The sequence below is a fragment of the Mauremys reevesii genome, linkage group 13, assembly GCF_016161935.1.
Source record: "Mauremys reevesii isolate NIE-2019 linkage group 13, ASM1616193v1, whole genome shotgun sequence".
Taxonomy (NCBI): domain Eukaryota; kingdom Metazoa; phylum Chordata; order Testudines; family Geoemydidae; genus Mauremys; species Mauremys reevesii.
Genome location: NC_052635.1, coordinates 42,836,965 through 42,851,949, shown reverse-complemented (window position 1 = coordinate 42,851,949; position 14,985 = coordinate 42,836,965). Strand labels below are relative to the sequence as shown.

Genomic DNA, 14,985 nt, shown 5'->3' with positions numbered 1-14,985 from the left:
ATTTGAATTTTTATATGCTACATATGTGTCTGCTGATTTTTTCCATGCCAGCAAAGGTTGGAGTGTTATAAAAAAAATACACTGTCTCTTGAGGAAGGGGTGTATTTTTTGTGATTTCAAGTGTATGAAACTAACGTGATGCTGTTGGACTCCAGAGGGAATTGCATCTGCCACCAGGACCTCCAGTTGGTGGTGGTGAAGTAAAGGGTGAAAAGAGGGAATCTTAGAATGACCCCTCTTCACCAAAAGAAATGTACTTCAAAATGGGCAAAGATAGTAACTGTAAGCAAAAGAGTTCCATAGCCAATGATCCTTACGGCAGAACGCTCACTGGCCAAAAGATTGTATCTGATTCTATACCTGGGAGTGTCCAAATGGCCAGTATCAACAACTTTCAAAGGATTGGCTTTGTTTTCATAGCATACAACTGGTTAAAAGATTTTTACTTGTGTGTGTGTATATATATATATATTTTTTGCTCTGTATTTGCTTCTCTCTTGAAGTATATACAGTGGCATGCATTTCTTACTAATGGATGGTTATGCCTTAATTGGAAGTAATACAACAATTTTGCAAATGCAAACTATACTATTTCAGCCATTTTTCCTCTTTTAAATAGTTCATGATAACTGCATTGGAAAAGTTTTGACTTACCCTTTTCTGCTTTAGTGGGCCAATGTGCTTTGTGGCATCAGTTTATTAAAAAAAGAAGTGTTAGGAAGGGAATTATATCAGTTTATGGCACTCACCAAGCTCTTACTCTACTAACCACCTAACTTCTGCAGGTCAGAAAGGATTTTCTAATTGTTTCTTTGAAGTATCATTGCTCTTCTACTTTATGTGTAAAATTAAATCTTTCTGGGGGGTATCAGACTAAATTAATTGGCATTGCTAACAAGGTTAGTCCAACATTTTTAGTTAATTATTTACAGGATGCTTTTAAACCTAGAATTACTGGCATCCAAACTATAGATCGGGGTGGCCAAACTTACTGACCCTCCGAGACTTCCTTCAGAAGTTCAAGAGCAAGGGTGCATCTGCTGAGGCTTGGGGCTTCAGCCCCCTGGGAGGCACATGATGGGGTTCAGGGCTTCAGCCCCGCTCCTGCTAAAGCCCCAAGCCCTGGCAAGTGCCTCCCATGGGGATGAAGCCCTGAGACCCACCCCACTGCGCAGAAGCCCCTACCCCAGCACCCTGCTGCAAGGTAGAGGTCCCGAACTTCCACCCTCCCCCAAGTCTGATAGGTGGAGAATGGGGGGCGGGGTGGGGCTTCGTGAGTAGAACTTTAATGGAAAAAGAGCCACAGTTTCGCCACCCATGCTATAGAGAATCTGAAAATATTATACACTTTAGATGAAAAGAGATGTTAACTGCAGGTTCCACTTTTAGGTCTGAAAGAGGGGGAGGGCATATGGTTTAAATAAAAGACCCAATACAAGACCCTTCAACTTAGACTTCTGCCACCAGACATTCCTAGCAAGTGTGAACTGATAGTTCAGTGTTTGTTTCATAACAGTGCTTAATTACATTAATATTTTAAAAGTAAAATACAGTATAGGAATATTGAATTTTTTCAGGTAAGCACTTTTTCTCTGTTCTTCTATGTATGTTATATGTATCAATACCACCACATAAAACATTGTAATCCATATTTTCAAGTAATATCAGATGGAATTTACTGCTTTCTTTTTCTTCATAGTCAATAAAAGTATTTTATGGAAAGTGGTCATTGTCTCTTTAAATATAAATGTTTTCATAGATGTTGCGTAACAGTCTCACTGTACCTTCAATTACAGTTTAACAAGAAACCAGAACATATCATCGAAATCTGTTAAGGAAAATACAGATATAAGTGAGCAAGCAATAAGTAGATGATGTAGTAAACATAAAACCTTTTCTGCCACCATTTCAAAAATCCTAGCTAGAAGATATTAGAACTGTGCAGAAGAGTTCCATTATACAAGTAGAAATTATACATTTCTCTCCTGGTTGTGGTGGACTGGCAAAATGAAACTGATGACTTTTAAACTAGAATTGTACCTGTTGCTTCATGAAAAACTTTCACATCCATTTTCTTGCATTTAATTGGGATTTAAAAATTGAGGGAAAATGGGAAGATGTCCATTAGAGAGATTCATCAAAATACTATAGTATCTGAAGTATTATCAGGTGGCAGTTCCAAGTTATTCCAGTAGGAGTTTACTGTGTTTCACTGTATCATCCCTAAATATAGTCTGAATGGCTCTCACACACAAATTAGCACTTTTCATCTGTAGATCGCAAAGCAATTTTCCAAGGAGGGTAAGTACAATCATCCCTATTTTACAGATGGGAAAAGCACAAAGAAGATATATGACTTTTCTAAGGTTACACATTGAGTTAGTGGCTGAGCTGGAATAGAGCCTAGGTCTCCTGACTCCTACTCCTGCGCCCTATCTGCTGGACTATGCTGCCACATATCATGCTTCCTTTCTATTACATTTTACTTCACCAGGTGCTACAGTGACCAGATGTCCCGATTTTATAGGGACAGTCCTGATTTTTGGGTCTTTTTCTTATATAGGCTCCTATTACCCCCCACCCGCTGTCCCAGTTTTTCACACTTGCTGTCTGGTCACCCTACCAGGTGCATAAATCTAAAGGAGGAAAACAAATCAGTTTAAAATGATATGTTGGAACACTTTGTGTTCAGTGGAAACACTTGCATTTTTTCTGTATGATCACTTTTTGGTGATTTATTCATGGAATTTTGGTTCTCTTTTTTGGAAAGCGGGACATCAGTTGGATCACTTAGGCCGTCCTGCTGCAGTGTGGCAGGACTGATTTAATTATCCTTCAATCATCCGTGAAAAGATTGGTGTCAAATTTGACCTTGAATCTGTAGTGAAGGTGATTACTGGATCTTTTTTTATTTGTATTATTTTAGTGACAAATGGCCCTACTCATGGACTAGGATCTCAGTGTGCTAGATGCTTATTTTATTGGTCTTTTTGAATTTATAAACACATGTTTTGCTGCAACACAACACCATTACTCCCTCTTTTTTTTTTTTTTGGTCCTCAATTGATGGGGGGAAATTGCTCCTTTGCTTTGTCATATCACCCCTTTTACATACTTATGATACTGTCTCCCCCTTCAGGTTTTTTACATTTTACTTTGGACTGAATGTAGTTACTTTCTTCAAAAGCCTCACTTCAGTTGTTCCGTGTACTGTATCCAATTTGTGGTTTTTCTTAAAATCCAGTGTCTAAAGCTGACACAGTTCTCCTGCTGAGTTCTGAGTGGAACTGAAATGACTCTTCTGATTTATTTTTTTATATATACATACTAACTCCCACAATACCATCCTGTGTAGCAATTGCATTTATTTTATTTTTGCAACTATGTTGTATTGACTTCATGATAATACTCCCCCAAACTCTTCTCTGTGCCCCTACTACTTGACCTCAGTTTTCTCCCACCCTATATGTAATTTTGTTCTTGCCCCACTAAACTTGCTTCATTTTGGTTTCTTAATATAGTATTTTTTAACTCTTGTCTTTTGTATTGTCTGTCAATATTAATGTATTCACACATCCATCTGCCATGTTGATAATGAAAACAGCAAATAGTAATGGAACCAGAATGGACATCAGTGGAACTCCACTCAGTACCTTCTCCAAACCTGACACTGAAACTCCTGCTATCAGAGGATTAATAATTGCTGATTGATAGTTTTATCCACTTCTACATCTCTGATTCAAAGTTCTATAGTTTTCCTGTGAGAATGTGACATGAAATCCTGTCAAATACCTAATTAATTTAAAGTAGATGCATTTTAATGAAAAAGCAATCTATTCTGTCCCCGTAGAAAACATTGCATAAATGTTGGCATATCGATTTGATTAATTACAATGGTAAATATTTTTTCTGAAAATGTGGAAGAATACAGATTCTTCCCACACTACTTATAGTGCACTAAAATATCTGAATATCAGACTTCTGGAAAGATAAATCTTTACAACAATAGGTGTATCCTGTATGTAGAAATAGACTCTTTCATCTCAGCAGATATATTAAAGACAGTGGAAGAAGATGGCACAAATATTCATCATAGAAAAAGAAGATTGTTCCATTCAGCAAGTATATTTTAACCTACTTCATCAGTGCATACTTTAAAACCGAGAACAGAACTCCAGTGGCAGTTTTGAATTATCAAATGTGCTACAAGTGAGAGTTTAATTTGAGCTTGCAATAATGAAAGTAAGAGTAACATATCTTGGTCTATACAAATAAAAAAAAATGTATTGTAAAAGATGTACATAAGGAGTAGAAGGACAAGCATAAGGGGAAATGAGCATTTAGTGTATCCTGTATTTCTATGGACACAGTTTAACAAAATCAGCAGCTGGACGTCAAACATATAGTGGGATAAACGCCTTTTATAGATATAGAGATAGATATAAAACTAATTCATCATTAAAATATACCTACTAAATTCATTTTGTTAAATTAGTTTACAGCACTTTTAAAATGCCTTACCACATGAAAACCAGTTGTTAGGGATTAGTTGGAGAATGGGGTCAACATTTTAAAACCTTGGTTCCCCAAATTAGACACTTCAAGTGATATTTGGACGTCTACATGGAAGCTGTCTGATCTTTAGAAGTGCTGGTCACTCACAAATCCCTTTGAATTCAAGTTTCTGCAAGTGCTAAGCACCTTTCAAAATCAGACCACTTCTGGATCTAAGAGTAACTTTTTGACCTGGGTTTATGAAAATTTATGTCAATGAGATGCTAGCATATTTTGATTACAAACTTTTAAAAAATTCCTATTGTGCTGAAATTTGGAATATATGATAATTGAAAGGCAAGGATTATGTACAATTTGATATGAACTGTTAAATTACAATATCAAAACAGATAATCATGGATTAGGACAATTATCAAGCTCTAGACAGATCTGATTTATTGAGGTAAATACTTAAAATACATTTTATAAAGTTTTTGAATGCTATTAGTTTTTTGACTAGAGCTGGTTGAACTATTTGTTTCAAATATTTTGTTACAATTTTTGACCCCTTTTTTTTAGTTAATGAGTAGTTTGCAAACAGATCTTAATTTCTGCTTCACCAAGTAGTTATACTGGATATTTTCCATCCTATGAGGATTTTTTTTTTAAACAAGTAAATTATTCAGTGTTTTTAATTTGAGCTGTAACCAGTCACTTAAGTCACAAGGTATTGCCTCTACTCCTGATTAGATAACTGAAACTTTAAAGACAAAAGAAGAGCAAACTCCTAATAAGGATTTTTGGACAAATAGAAGTTGGTGAAACTTTCAGGATTTGTCAACATTTACATGACTACATAATAGTCATCCGAATACTTGCAAATAAGAAATTGACCCCTCAATTCATAGTGAACCAAACTCAACATTTATATCCACAAACATTCACAAATCGGGTATTTTCCTATTTCACTAGCTCTACTTTTGAAAGATGCAGTTATAAGTGATAGTGAGATAGATTGAATCCTTAACCAAGCAAATCCCTGAATTTATCTAATAAACTTTATAATTAATTTTAAATGGGGCTAAAATGGTCTCTTGCTAAATTCCTGCTACCCAGACTCATCAGAACTGCTGCAGCTGACTTTAAGCAGTTGAGTGCAAGATAGGTTGTTTTTGGACAGACCAAAGATTTCTAAGGTCTTTTCCCAAGAGAATGCTTTATGTTTAGTTTCTAACCTACCTGATCCCCATCCCGCCTCAATACTCATGTTATCTTTTTTCCACTAGAAAATTCAGTTTCTCTGCAAGTCCCAGTGTCTTCCAGTGCAGCTTGCCTCTCTTTTCCTATGACTGATTTATGTTTATTTTAAGTTTATCTCATTTTAAATAAAATTATGGCAGAGGGGGAAGAAAACTGGCAGTATTTGTGAAACGCTAAATTCAGGTCTGAGTAATATTCCTATGACATGGAATTCACATAAATGGAGCACAGTATTTATTACAAAAATCAAAATAAAGGAATGTTTACAATAATGGGTCAAACACCATCCCCAGTTTAAAAAAAAATTAACATCTAAACTGTGGGACTTTAACTCTCCATGTTGTACAATCAATTGGATTTGATGTAGCTCATGCAGGCTGGTATTGTGTTAGGAGCCATGTTCTCACAAACAAGAGGTGTTACATACCATACAAGCTGCAATACTTGAGAAAACTGGGTGAGTTCATGAATCAAGGCATGTAGGTTTGTCTGAATTTATTCTATAAAACATTTAAATTCTAGTAGAAGAGAACACTGTTTTTCAATATACCTAAACCTATGCTGAGGACCACTTCCAGTAGCTAACCAATTCTTTTAAGCCGGGGTAGGCAACCTATGGCATGTGTGCTGAAGGCAGCACGCGAGCTGATTTTCAGTGACACTCACACTGCCCAGGTCCTGGCCACCAGTCCAGGGGGCTCTGCATTTGAATTTAATTTTAAATGAAGCTTAAACATTTTAAAAACCTTATTTACTTCACATACAACAATAGTTTAGTTTTCTATTATAGACCTATAGAAAGTGGCCTTCTAAAAACGTTAAAATGTATGACTGGCACGCGAAACCTTAAATTAGAGTGAATAAATGAAGACTCGGCACACCACTTCTGAAAGGTTGCTGACCCCTTTTTTAAGCAATCACTGTAGAGTAGCCTCAAGATTTTTGTTACAATTTTTTCTTTTTAATAAAGACCACTTTTAGTGGGCAACCAATTTTTGCAGGTTGCTTAGGTATTCACTTAAAACAGATTCACCATACATTTACCAGTTGCCCTCAGAAGTATTCAGAGTTTTTAGATTAGTGCCGTTTCCCCCACAATTGACAGCAAACTTATGATATGATTTTAAATTTTCTTGCTTTAATGTTTAAATCTTAGCAGTCATGTCCTTTGAGGAATGCCTGCCTCCATACAGTTATGATAAGCATGAGAGCTTCAGTTGTTGCTGAAGGATTAATGTTTGACAAAATGGTTAGTTAGTCTGAAGCCTAGGAATATCACACAGGGTAATTTTGAAAATAATGAAAGCAAAATATAAAATTTTCCATGAGTGGGTGTGATGTGGACAACAGTATCAGTTAACTGAAATAAGCAACATCTATGTCAGTAGAAGACTTAATGGAGAATCTCATCAGCGCAAGAAAAAGAGGCAAGAGTTTGAAGAAAACTGTTCCCCTGCTACATTTGAAGAACAAAATTAGAAATGTAAAACTGTAGTGCCATCATAAGAAGCTGTTTTAAATATATTAAATTACATTAGTCCTATTATACAGACAACTGTTCTGGAAAGACTGTTGGTGGTGGGGGGCTGGGCTTAAAATATAATCACAGAGCTTTCTAGATTTTTACGCCATTATGTTACTTGTGGAAATACTTTTCAGTTTGTTACAGTACACAAACAAAAATCTGAATGCTTGTATAGATTACATCTGTAACCAGAGGCATGTTAATGGGTTTGTTCATTGCCCACCATCCTGTGTTCACTTGATTAACCTTCGCAAGTATCATTGGAAGTTGCGCGGGAGGGGAGAATGGAATTAAATAAAATACTGTGAAGCAGTCCCTATGAACACCCTTCAAAAATGTCTTTCTCTATATCCTAAAATCTTCCTGACAGTTTAGCAAGTGCTTTCCTAATGACCTGATCCTGAAGCTTTTACTTAGGTGAGTAATCCTATTAATTTAATGAGATACTCACCTATGTAAGAGCTGGAGCACCATGCCCTAAATGGTTAACATTCAGTTATGGAAGGTTAAACATCACATTGTCCTCTGTTCTGCGAGACCCATACTCCTGTTTGTCCATTTATCTCACAAGCATCTTAAAGCTTTCTTCCATGTCACCCCATCTTGGAATGCCCTCTCCAAACTGATCCATATAGCCATTTACCCTCTCCTCAAGATCTATTTTTACTATGAAGCCTACAGGAAATTGCCCACAGGTAATGCTATGAAGAAGCCCATTAGAGATTATTAATAGTTACATATATTAAAATTACTTGCAATCAAATTGTGCAATGGCTAATTTATGTTCACACACGATTTTCTGATACTCTTGTCCTGCCTCTCCTGTCCCCTTTTTAGCGTGTGCTGCATTCACTTGTCTTCTCTTAAATTAGATTGTAAACCCTTTGGGACAGTGACTTTGTCTTGTTATGTGTTTGTACAACACCAGCATAATGGGATCCCAATCCCAATAGGTACTGTCATAATACAGCTAAAACACTAACAATCCAGGCATTAATGACTGAAGCACATATGTACAATGTATAGGCTCCAGATTATCCATACCTACCCTCTGTCTGAAAGTCTTTATCTAATAAACTGAACTTATGTTCCTAATTGTGCTCTAATTATTTAAACATATCTGGAGCTGGCTCAGTGATCCAGATAATTGGTGTCTTACTGTATAACGTGCAAAGGGATGTTCCACAGTACAGATCATATTTCTGGTAGAATTTTCAAATCAGTTTTTTAAATCTTTTATACCTCCACGAATACCAAACTTCATCTCTACTTTACCCTTAACTTATCTGATAGGGCTTGGTATGATATGCTAGTAAACCTCCAGCTTCCCTGCTTTTATTACACTTCTCTTTTTAAAAAATAGCTTCATCTTTAAAATGAGCTGAAATTATCATAAAGAATTTTCAACAAGGAAATGATTTTAGTACTGTTACTATTTACTTATTAAACACATCCCAGCTAAGTTTTTGAAGCTAATCTAATACCAGTACTCTAACAAAAATAAACAGCTTTAAGAGTATGATTATCATTTAGAGTCAAAAAAATGTGGACCTATCTTAATATTTATATAGTCCCTCTTTCTCTTTGATGATTTACCATACTAGTTCTATAAGCCTTTTTGTTAAGCATTTTCCTTTGAAGCTAAACAAAATGTTGACTTCTTTTAAAAAATGTGCTTTTAAAGACAGAGTTACCATATTCTCAATGTACTATAGAAAATAGTTTGGAAATATTCAAGTGGCATGAGCTAAATGTTTTAATAATAATTCTTTGCATTTTTTATTGTTACTTAGGTGTTCTGAATGCATGTATTATTACAGCAGGCTTTCCACATTTTATCTATCCATTAGTTACAGTATTTTTACTGATAACTTATTTGATTTTTTAACCATTGCAATAGCATGTTAGCTTTGAGAAGTGAACAAGGTACACTAGTCTGAAAAAAGAATATTTAATGAAGTATGTTTCCAACACAGAGATCTGATTTTTTTATGTTAATAAGGAAGTCACTATTTTAGTACCGCCACCTATTGCTAGTTTTTTCAATTAAAATATTTCACAAGAAAAGTATCAGAGAATATATTTTTAACTGAAATATCCTATAATGTACTTCCTTTTTTTAAAAAAAAGACTAGTGAAAAATCTGACATAACTACATATAGTGCAATTCAAACAGAAGTTGCACACTACCTGTATCGATCGTGTGTGTTTTCTCTGTTGTGTGCTTTCAGTGCTGTTGTAGATCAATCGGTTACTGCTTTAAGGATAAATAACTACCTTCTAACACAATTTTGTTTGTCTTCCAGGTCTTGAATCATCACGTCCAAATTTAATTCTTGGATTAGTGATTTGTCAAAAAGGTAAACGTCCTGCAACTGTTCTGGAGTCAGACAAGATGGAAGAAAAGCGCAGCAGAATTCAAATACAGGAAGAAACTGAAGTATCAGTGTACCCTAAAGGCCCTATTGCTTCTCAGCAAGAAAAGAAACCTTCAAAATACACACTTTATTCTGGAGAAACAGCTGTAAGTACAACGCCACCTGTATCTCCCCCACCACCACCACCGCTTCCCATTCAAGAACCATCTACAATAACACCATCGGTGTTAAAAATACTGTCATCGATTAAAACAGGAACCACAACAACTATGATACTGCCAGTTCCAACTTCAGCAACAGCAACAGTCACTGGCACAACTTCATCTTCTACAACTTCGTGTTCTTCAAAAACAGCCACACCCCTTGAGCACATCTTGCAGACTCTTTTTGGAAAAAAGAAAGCTTTTGAGTCTGTTACTAAGGACTCTGAAACTGTTCAGTCTTCAAACCAGGAAGCTCAAGTTACAACAGATGGAGTGTCAGCTGCTCCTTTATTAGATCCAATTGTACAGCAGTTTGGGCAGATGTCTAAAGATAAAATTATAGAAGAGGAAGAAGATGACAGACCATATGACCCTGAAGAAGAGTATGAGCCAGACAGAGCTTTTGAAATACAGACTGGTGAAAGTGAAAAACTCTATGATCTTGAAAAGCCTTGTGAAACATCTGAACAAGAGGATGAGGCCTATGATCCAGAAGATGAAACGATCTTAGAAGAAGCAAAAGTTACTGTTGATGATTTACCTAATAAAATGTATGCAGATGTGAAAAGCAATGCTGTGGAAACATCCGCCCCATATGTGCCTGATGTGTCTGCTCCCTCATCCTTGGTAGAACAGCAAAAAATGTTGGATGAATTAAACAAACAAATAGAAGAACAGAAAAGACAACTGGAAGAACAAGAAGAAGCCCTCAGACAACAAAGAGCAGCTGTTGGTGTTTCAATGGCTCACTTTTCAGTGTCTGATGCTTTAATGTCACCTCCACCAAAATCATCCATAACAAAGTCTGACTTATTCCAGCAGGAACAACAAATTACAGAAAAATCAGATTTACCTTCATCATCAAATCAGCAAGCACAAGCACTAAACCAGGGCTCTGATCTGAGACAGAGTAGAGATCCTCGACAGGCTAGAAGGATGGCAACAGAGAATAATGACAGTGCTGATTCTCGGATAAAGCCACAAATAGTACACAATGAGACACCTACAAAAGAAGTTATTCCAGCCAATTATCCAGGTTCATTACAGACTTCACTTGACAAGGAAGATAAAACATTAATTTCTGCTACCCAGGCTGGGTATAGTGAGGATAAGTGGGTACCAGGTGAAAAAGTGGCTACACTCTCTGAACAAGATGCACCTAATGTCAAGTTTGAAAACACTGCTAAAGTTCATCTGGAAAGTGTGAATCAAACAGCTTCTGGAGAAACTTCCACATCCAAGCCTTTACGTAAAGTACTGCTTCCAACACCTCCCAGTACATCTTTTCAGCCCAATTTCCCTACACCAAATGATGGTCAGTCTTTGCAAGATTTGCATAAAGTACCTTGGTCAAATGAGTCACAAGACGCTAATTCTCCATCAGTAGGAAGAGATTCTTTTTCAAATCCAATCTTTACACCTCAGGAAAAGATAGCTGGTCACTTTGAACCCGAAAGAAGTCTCTCTTCAGTACAGTACGAAGATCAAAGAAATTCTCAGTCCCGTCAGTTTGCAGAACAAACTGAATCTCCAGCTGTTCAAAGTGAGGGAGAAAAAGGACCTCTCCCTCAACACTTTGAAGAAAACCGAGGAGGGCCTCCATTTCCTTTGTCTGGGCAAAAAGGAGGGCTTCCACCACTGATGTTTGGTGCATCTGTGGGACCTCATGGACCCAATTTTATTGGGCAGAGAGGACCAGCACCACAGTTTTCAGAAGAGCATGGTTCTTCTCCAAATAATGATGGAGAAAGAGGACCTCCACCTGGTAGATTTGGAGGACAAAAAGGACCTATTCCTTCATTATTTTCTACACAACATGGACCACCTCCTCTTTTTGGTGACAATAGGGGCCCTTCACCTTCCTATCTTGGTGTTCCAAGAGGAATGTCGCCATCTCAGTTTGAAGATCGTAGGGAACCTCACATGGAACAAAGAGACTTCCCAGATTCCCAATATAATGAAATGATTAGGCCTCCTGGACAATTTGAAGGACCAGAACCACCCCAATTTATGGGAAATAGGGGGCCTTCACCTTTTCATTTTGGAGGTCAAAGAAGACCACCACCATCTCAATTTAAAGGACAGAGAGGAGGCCCTCCACCACCTCAGTTTGGAGGGCCAAGATGTCCACCACCTTGTCATTTTGGAGGATCGAGAGGCCCTCATCCAAATCAATTTGAAGGACAAAGAGGTCCAGCTCCAAGTCACATACCAGGGCCCAGGGGACTTTTGCCACCGCCTTTTGAAGAACGGAGAGGGAGTCCACCACCCAGATTTCCAAACCAGAGAGGGCCAGCCCCACCTCATTTTGGTGGACCAAGAGGAACTACACCTGCATTATTTCCAGAACAAAATGAACCTCCCCCTTCTAGATTTCATTTTCAAGGGCAACCTCCACAAGGTATGAAACCAACTCCTAGACCACTCCTGGAACTTCCAAGTCATCCACCGCAACACAGGAAGGAGATGTGGGATGAAGCAGGACCATCTGCCTCTCTTCCTAATCTTTCAGGGCAAGGACCTGAGTCAGAAGCACAATGGCCGGTGTCCGACTTCCGAGAGGGCAAAAATACTGAATTTAGAGGTCAGACTTTTGAAGGGAGGCAGAGGGAGAGGTATGAAGGAGGAAATAAAGAAAAGGTATTAGATCAGCCAGAAAGTCAGCAGTCAGAGAATCGACAAAGCAGAGGGTTTGAAGAAAGACGACGAGATCGGGAACATGGCAGACCTTGGGAAAGAGATCATGGCAGAAACTGGAATAGAGACAGGGAAAGGGACTGGGAGAGACACAGAGACAAAGACTGGGATAAAAACAGAGAGAGAAACCAAAACAAAGATAGGGAGAAAGATTTGGAGCGGGCAAAAGAATGGGAAAGAAACAGAGACCGAGAGAGAGCAAGAACCAGAGAGAGAGATTCTCACAGAAGACGTGATAGGGACAGATCAAGAAGCAGGGACAGGGATCGTGACAGAGATAAAGTCCGAGATCAAAGCAGGGAGAAAGAAAGAGATCGAGAAAGGGATAGAGACCGGGACAGAGACAGAGGAAAAGATCGTAAAGACCGAAGTAAAAGTAGGGAAAGTGGTAAAGATTTGAAGCCCGAACCACAGCAGGAAACTCAAAAGCCAGCAGAAACAGAAGTTGCTTCATCTTCCACTAATCAGACATAGAAACAATTCATAATTAATTGTACCCGATAAATAACTATTAATTTTTCACACAAAAAAAGAAGCAAGAACTCGGTCTCCTGTATATACTGTATATTCTCATCTTTACAAGAATGCCCTTGTAAAGCCAGCCTTATAAAATGTGTTGTCAAATTAAAACAGTTTTTTAACAACTGTGAATGAGAGAATATTCAAACAGATAAGAAGCAAGAACATACTGGACTTTAACTTGCAGCATTTTGTGCATAATGTTTTTCTTACAAAAATTCACAGCGTTAAGAGTTATAAGATTTTCTTTTTTTCTACTTACACCTTTATCTTAAAATTTCCATTTACAATTAATACAGAAATGGAAAAAGTCTACAAAGAGCATATTGCTTTTTAAGATTACAAAGTTATGTTTTCCAGTAACTTGAATTGTAATTTTATAAGAGAATCTAATCAAAACCTTAGGAGCCATACCTTTACATCTCATTTATGTAATATTTTGGTGTAAAAAGTTGTTTCTACAGCACATGCTTTACAACAGGAGTCTGATATTGTTGTCTTGTGATCTTACAATGGATGGGTTGTGTGTATTTAAGAAATGGCTGCAAAAGAACAGTGTTATTACTTATTTGTAACTGACAGAGTATTTGAACATGAAATAACTAGTTTAAAAGTGCACTATCTTCCTTTTGATATAAAGGTATTTTGAGTTATGGAATCCAGCTGTTGAGAGTTCAACCAAGAAACACAGGCTTCTACATAAATAACTTTTTTTTCATGAGGCTGCAAGGTTTTAAATGTTGCATTTTTACAAAAATATAATTAAAGAAAATATAACACCTCTGTATCCAGTGGAACTCTGAAGTTTTAAAAATATCATACATTGGCAAATAATTAAAATTTGTAAATGAATAAACTGGTAAACCAAAGGAATGGAAAATAAGCTGGTTAAATATACTACTAACGCTATTATTTTGGTTATGCTGATTCTTTCAAAGCATTTTGTTTGCAGAATGTTTTTATTTAGAGGTTTAAGGATTTTCTCCACTTTTTCTGTAATTTATTGACAAGAAGTATTTTGCTCCCGAACTAAAATGTCAGTGCTTTTTGGCAATCCATAATAATGTTGATGGTGTATTTAAAAGTTGGCCACTGAAAATAAACATTTGTATAAAGCTTGAAATGGAAAAGGTGATATTAGTTTAATGCGATAGCTTGAGGGAAAGTGTTTCACTGTGCAATACAGCATACTGCTACTTTTCATGTATTCTTCAAGTACATAATTCTGAAGTGTGAAACAGAAAACCCTGCTAATTTATTTGAACTTGTACATTTGCAGTTGGGTGAATATTTTGATATTTTTATAAAATAGTTTTGCAAATGTAAAATCAGATTCCTATTAACATTTGCATCTTGAAGTCTACATTTATAAGTGGCACTATTCCATATACATCACTACAGATTTTACACTTTATATTGGTGCATCTTTGAACTCCTTAAATATCAAGGACTCAGCTGATTTAAATGATGGGCTGTATTCAAAACTGGTAGTCAAAATGATAAAATGCAGAAAGAGGTGGTATTAAATGCAAACATCTACTATGATGTAAGATTTTTTTTCTTTTTCTTTTTACTGGGATGTTTCTAATTTAAAGACGTACATAAACGTATGCAAAAATCAAGTGTGTTTGTTTAGGTTTACTTGATAGAAATTTCTGTAAATTGTATTTTATATTGCAAAATATATCACTGTACATTAAAATGTGGGACTTCACAGGTTTTTGTTACTGTAAGTAGAATAAACATCTACAGAGATTTGTTGTCTTTTTCTGAAATCCATGCACATATTTTAGTTATATCATTACTACTTTTTAACAAGACAAAGAGTATTACAATTTGAGAGCCTTCAGAGAAGAAGAATGGCATGCGAAACAGTTGCTGAGCAATGGTGAATGTTTTGCTCAATTTC

General features: G+C 36.6%; 1 protein-coding gene across 10 annotated transcripts in view; it reads left to right on the top strand.

Moving 5' to 3' along the window:
* The window catches only part of DIDO1 (death inducer-obliterator 1), a 95,372-nt gene extending 80,541 nt beyond the window's left edge, over window positions 1–14,831 (top strand). For 8 of the 10 annotated variants that reach the window (XM_039497692.1, XM_039497690.1, XM_039497689.1 and 5 more), the window contains one exon: window positions 9,586–14,831. In XM_039497692.1, coding sequence (XP_039353626.1) covers window positions 9,586–13,031 — 3,446 coding nt within the window. In that variant the 3' untranslated portion in view covers window positions 13,032–14,831. Of the gene's footprint in view, window positions 1–51; window positions 1,668–9,585 lie in introns of those variants that run through there. The other 2 variants (XM_039497698.1, XM_039497699.1) reach the window with 2 other exon arrangements.
* Window positions 14,832–14,985: the final 154 nt, after the last annotated feature.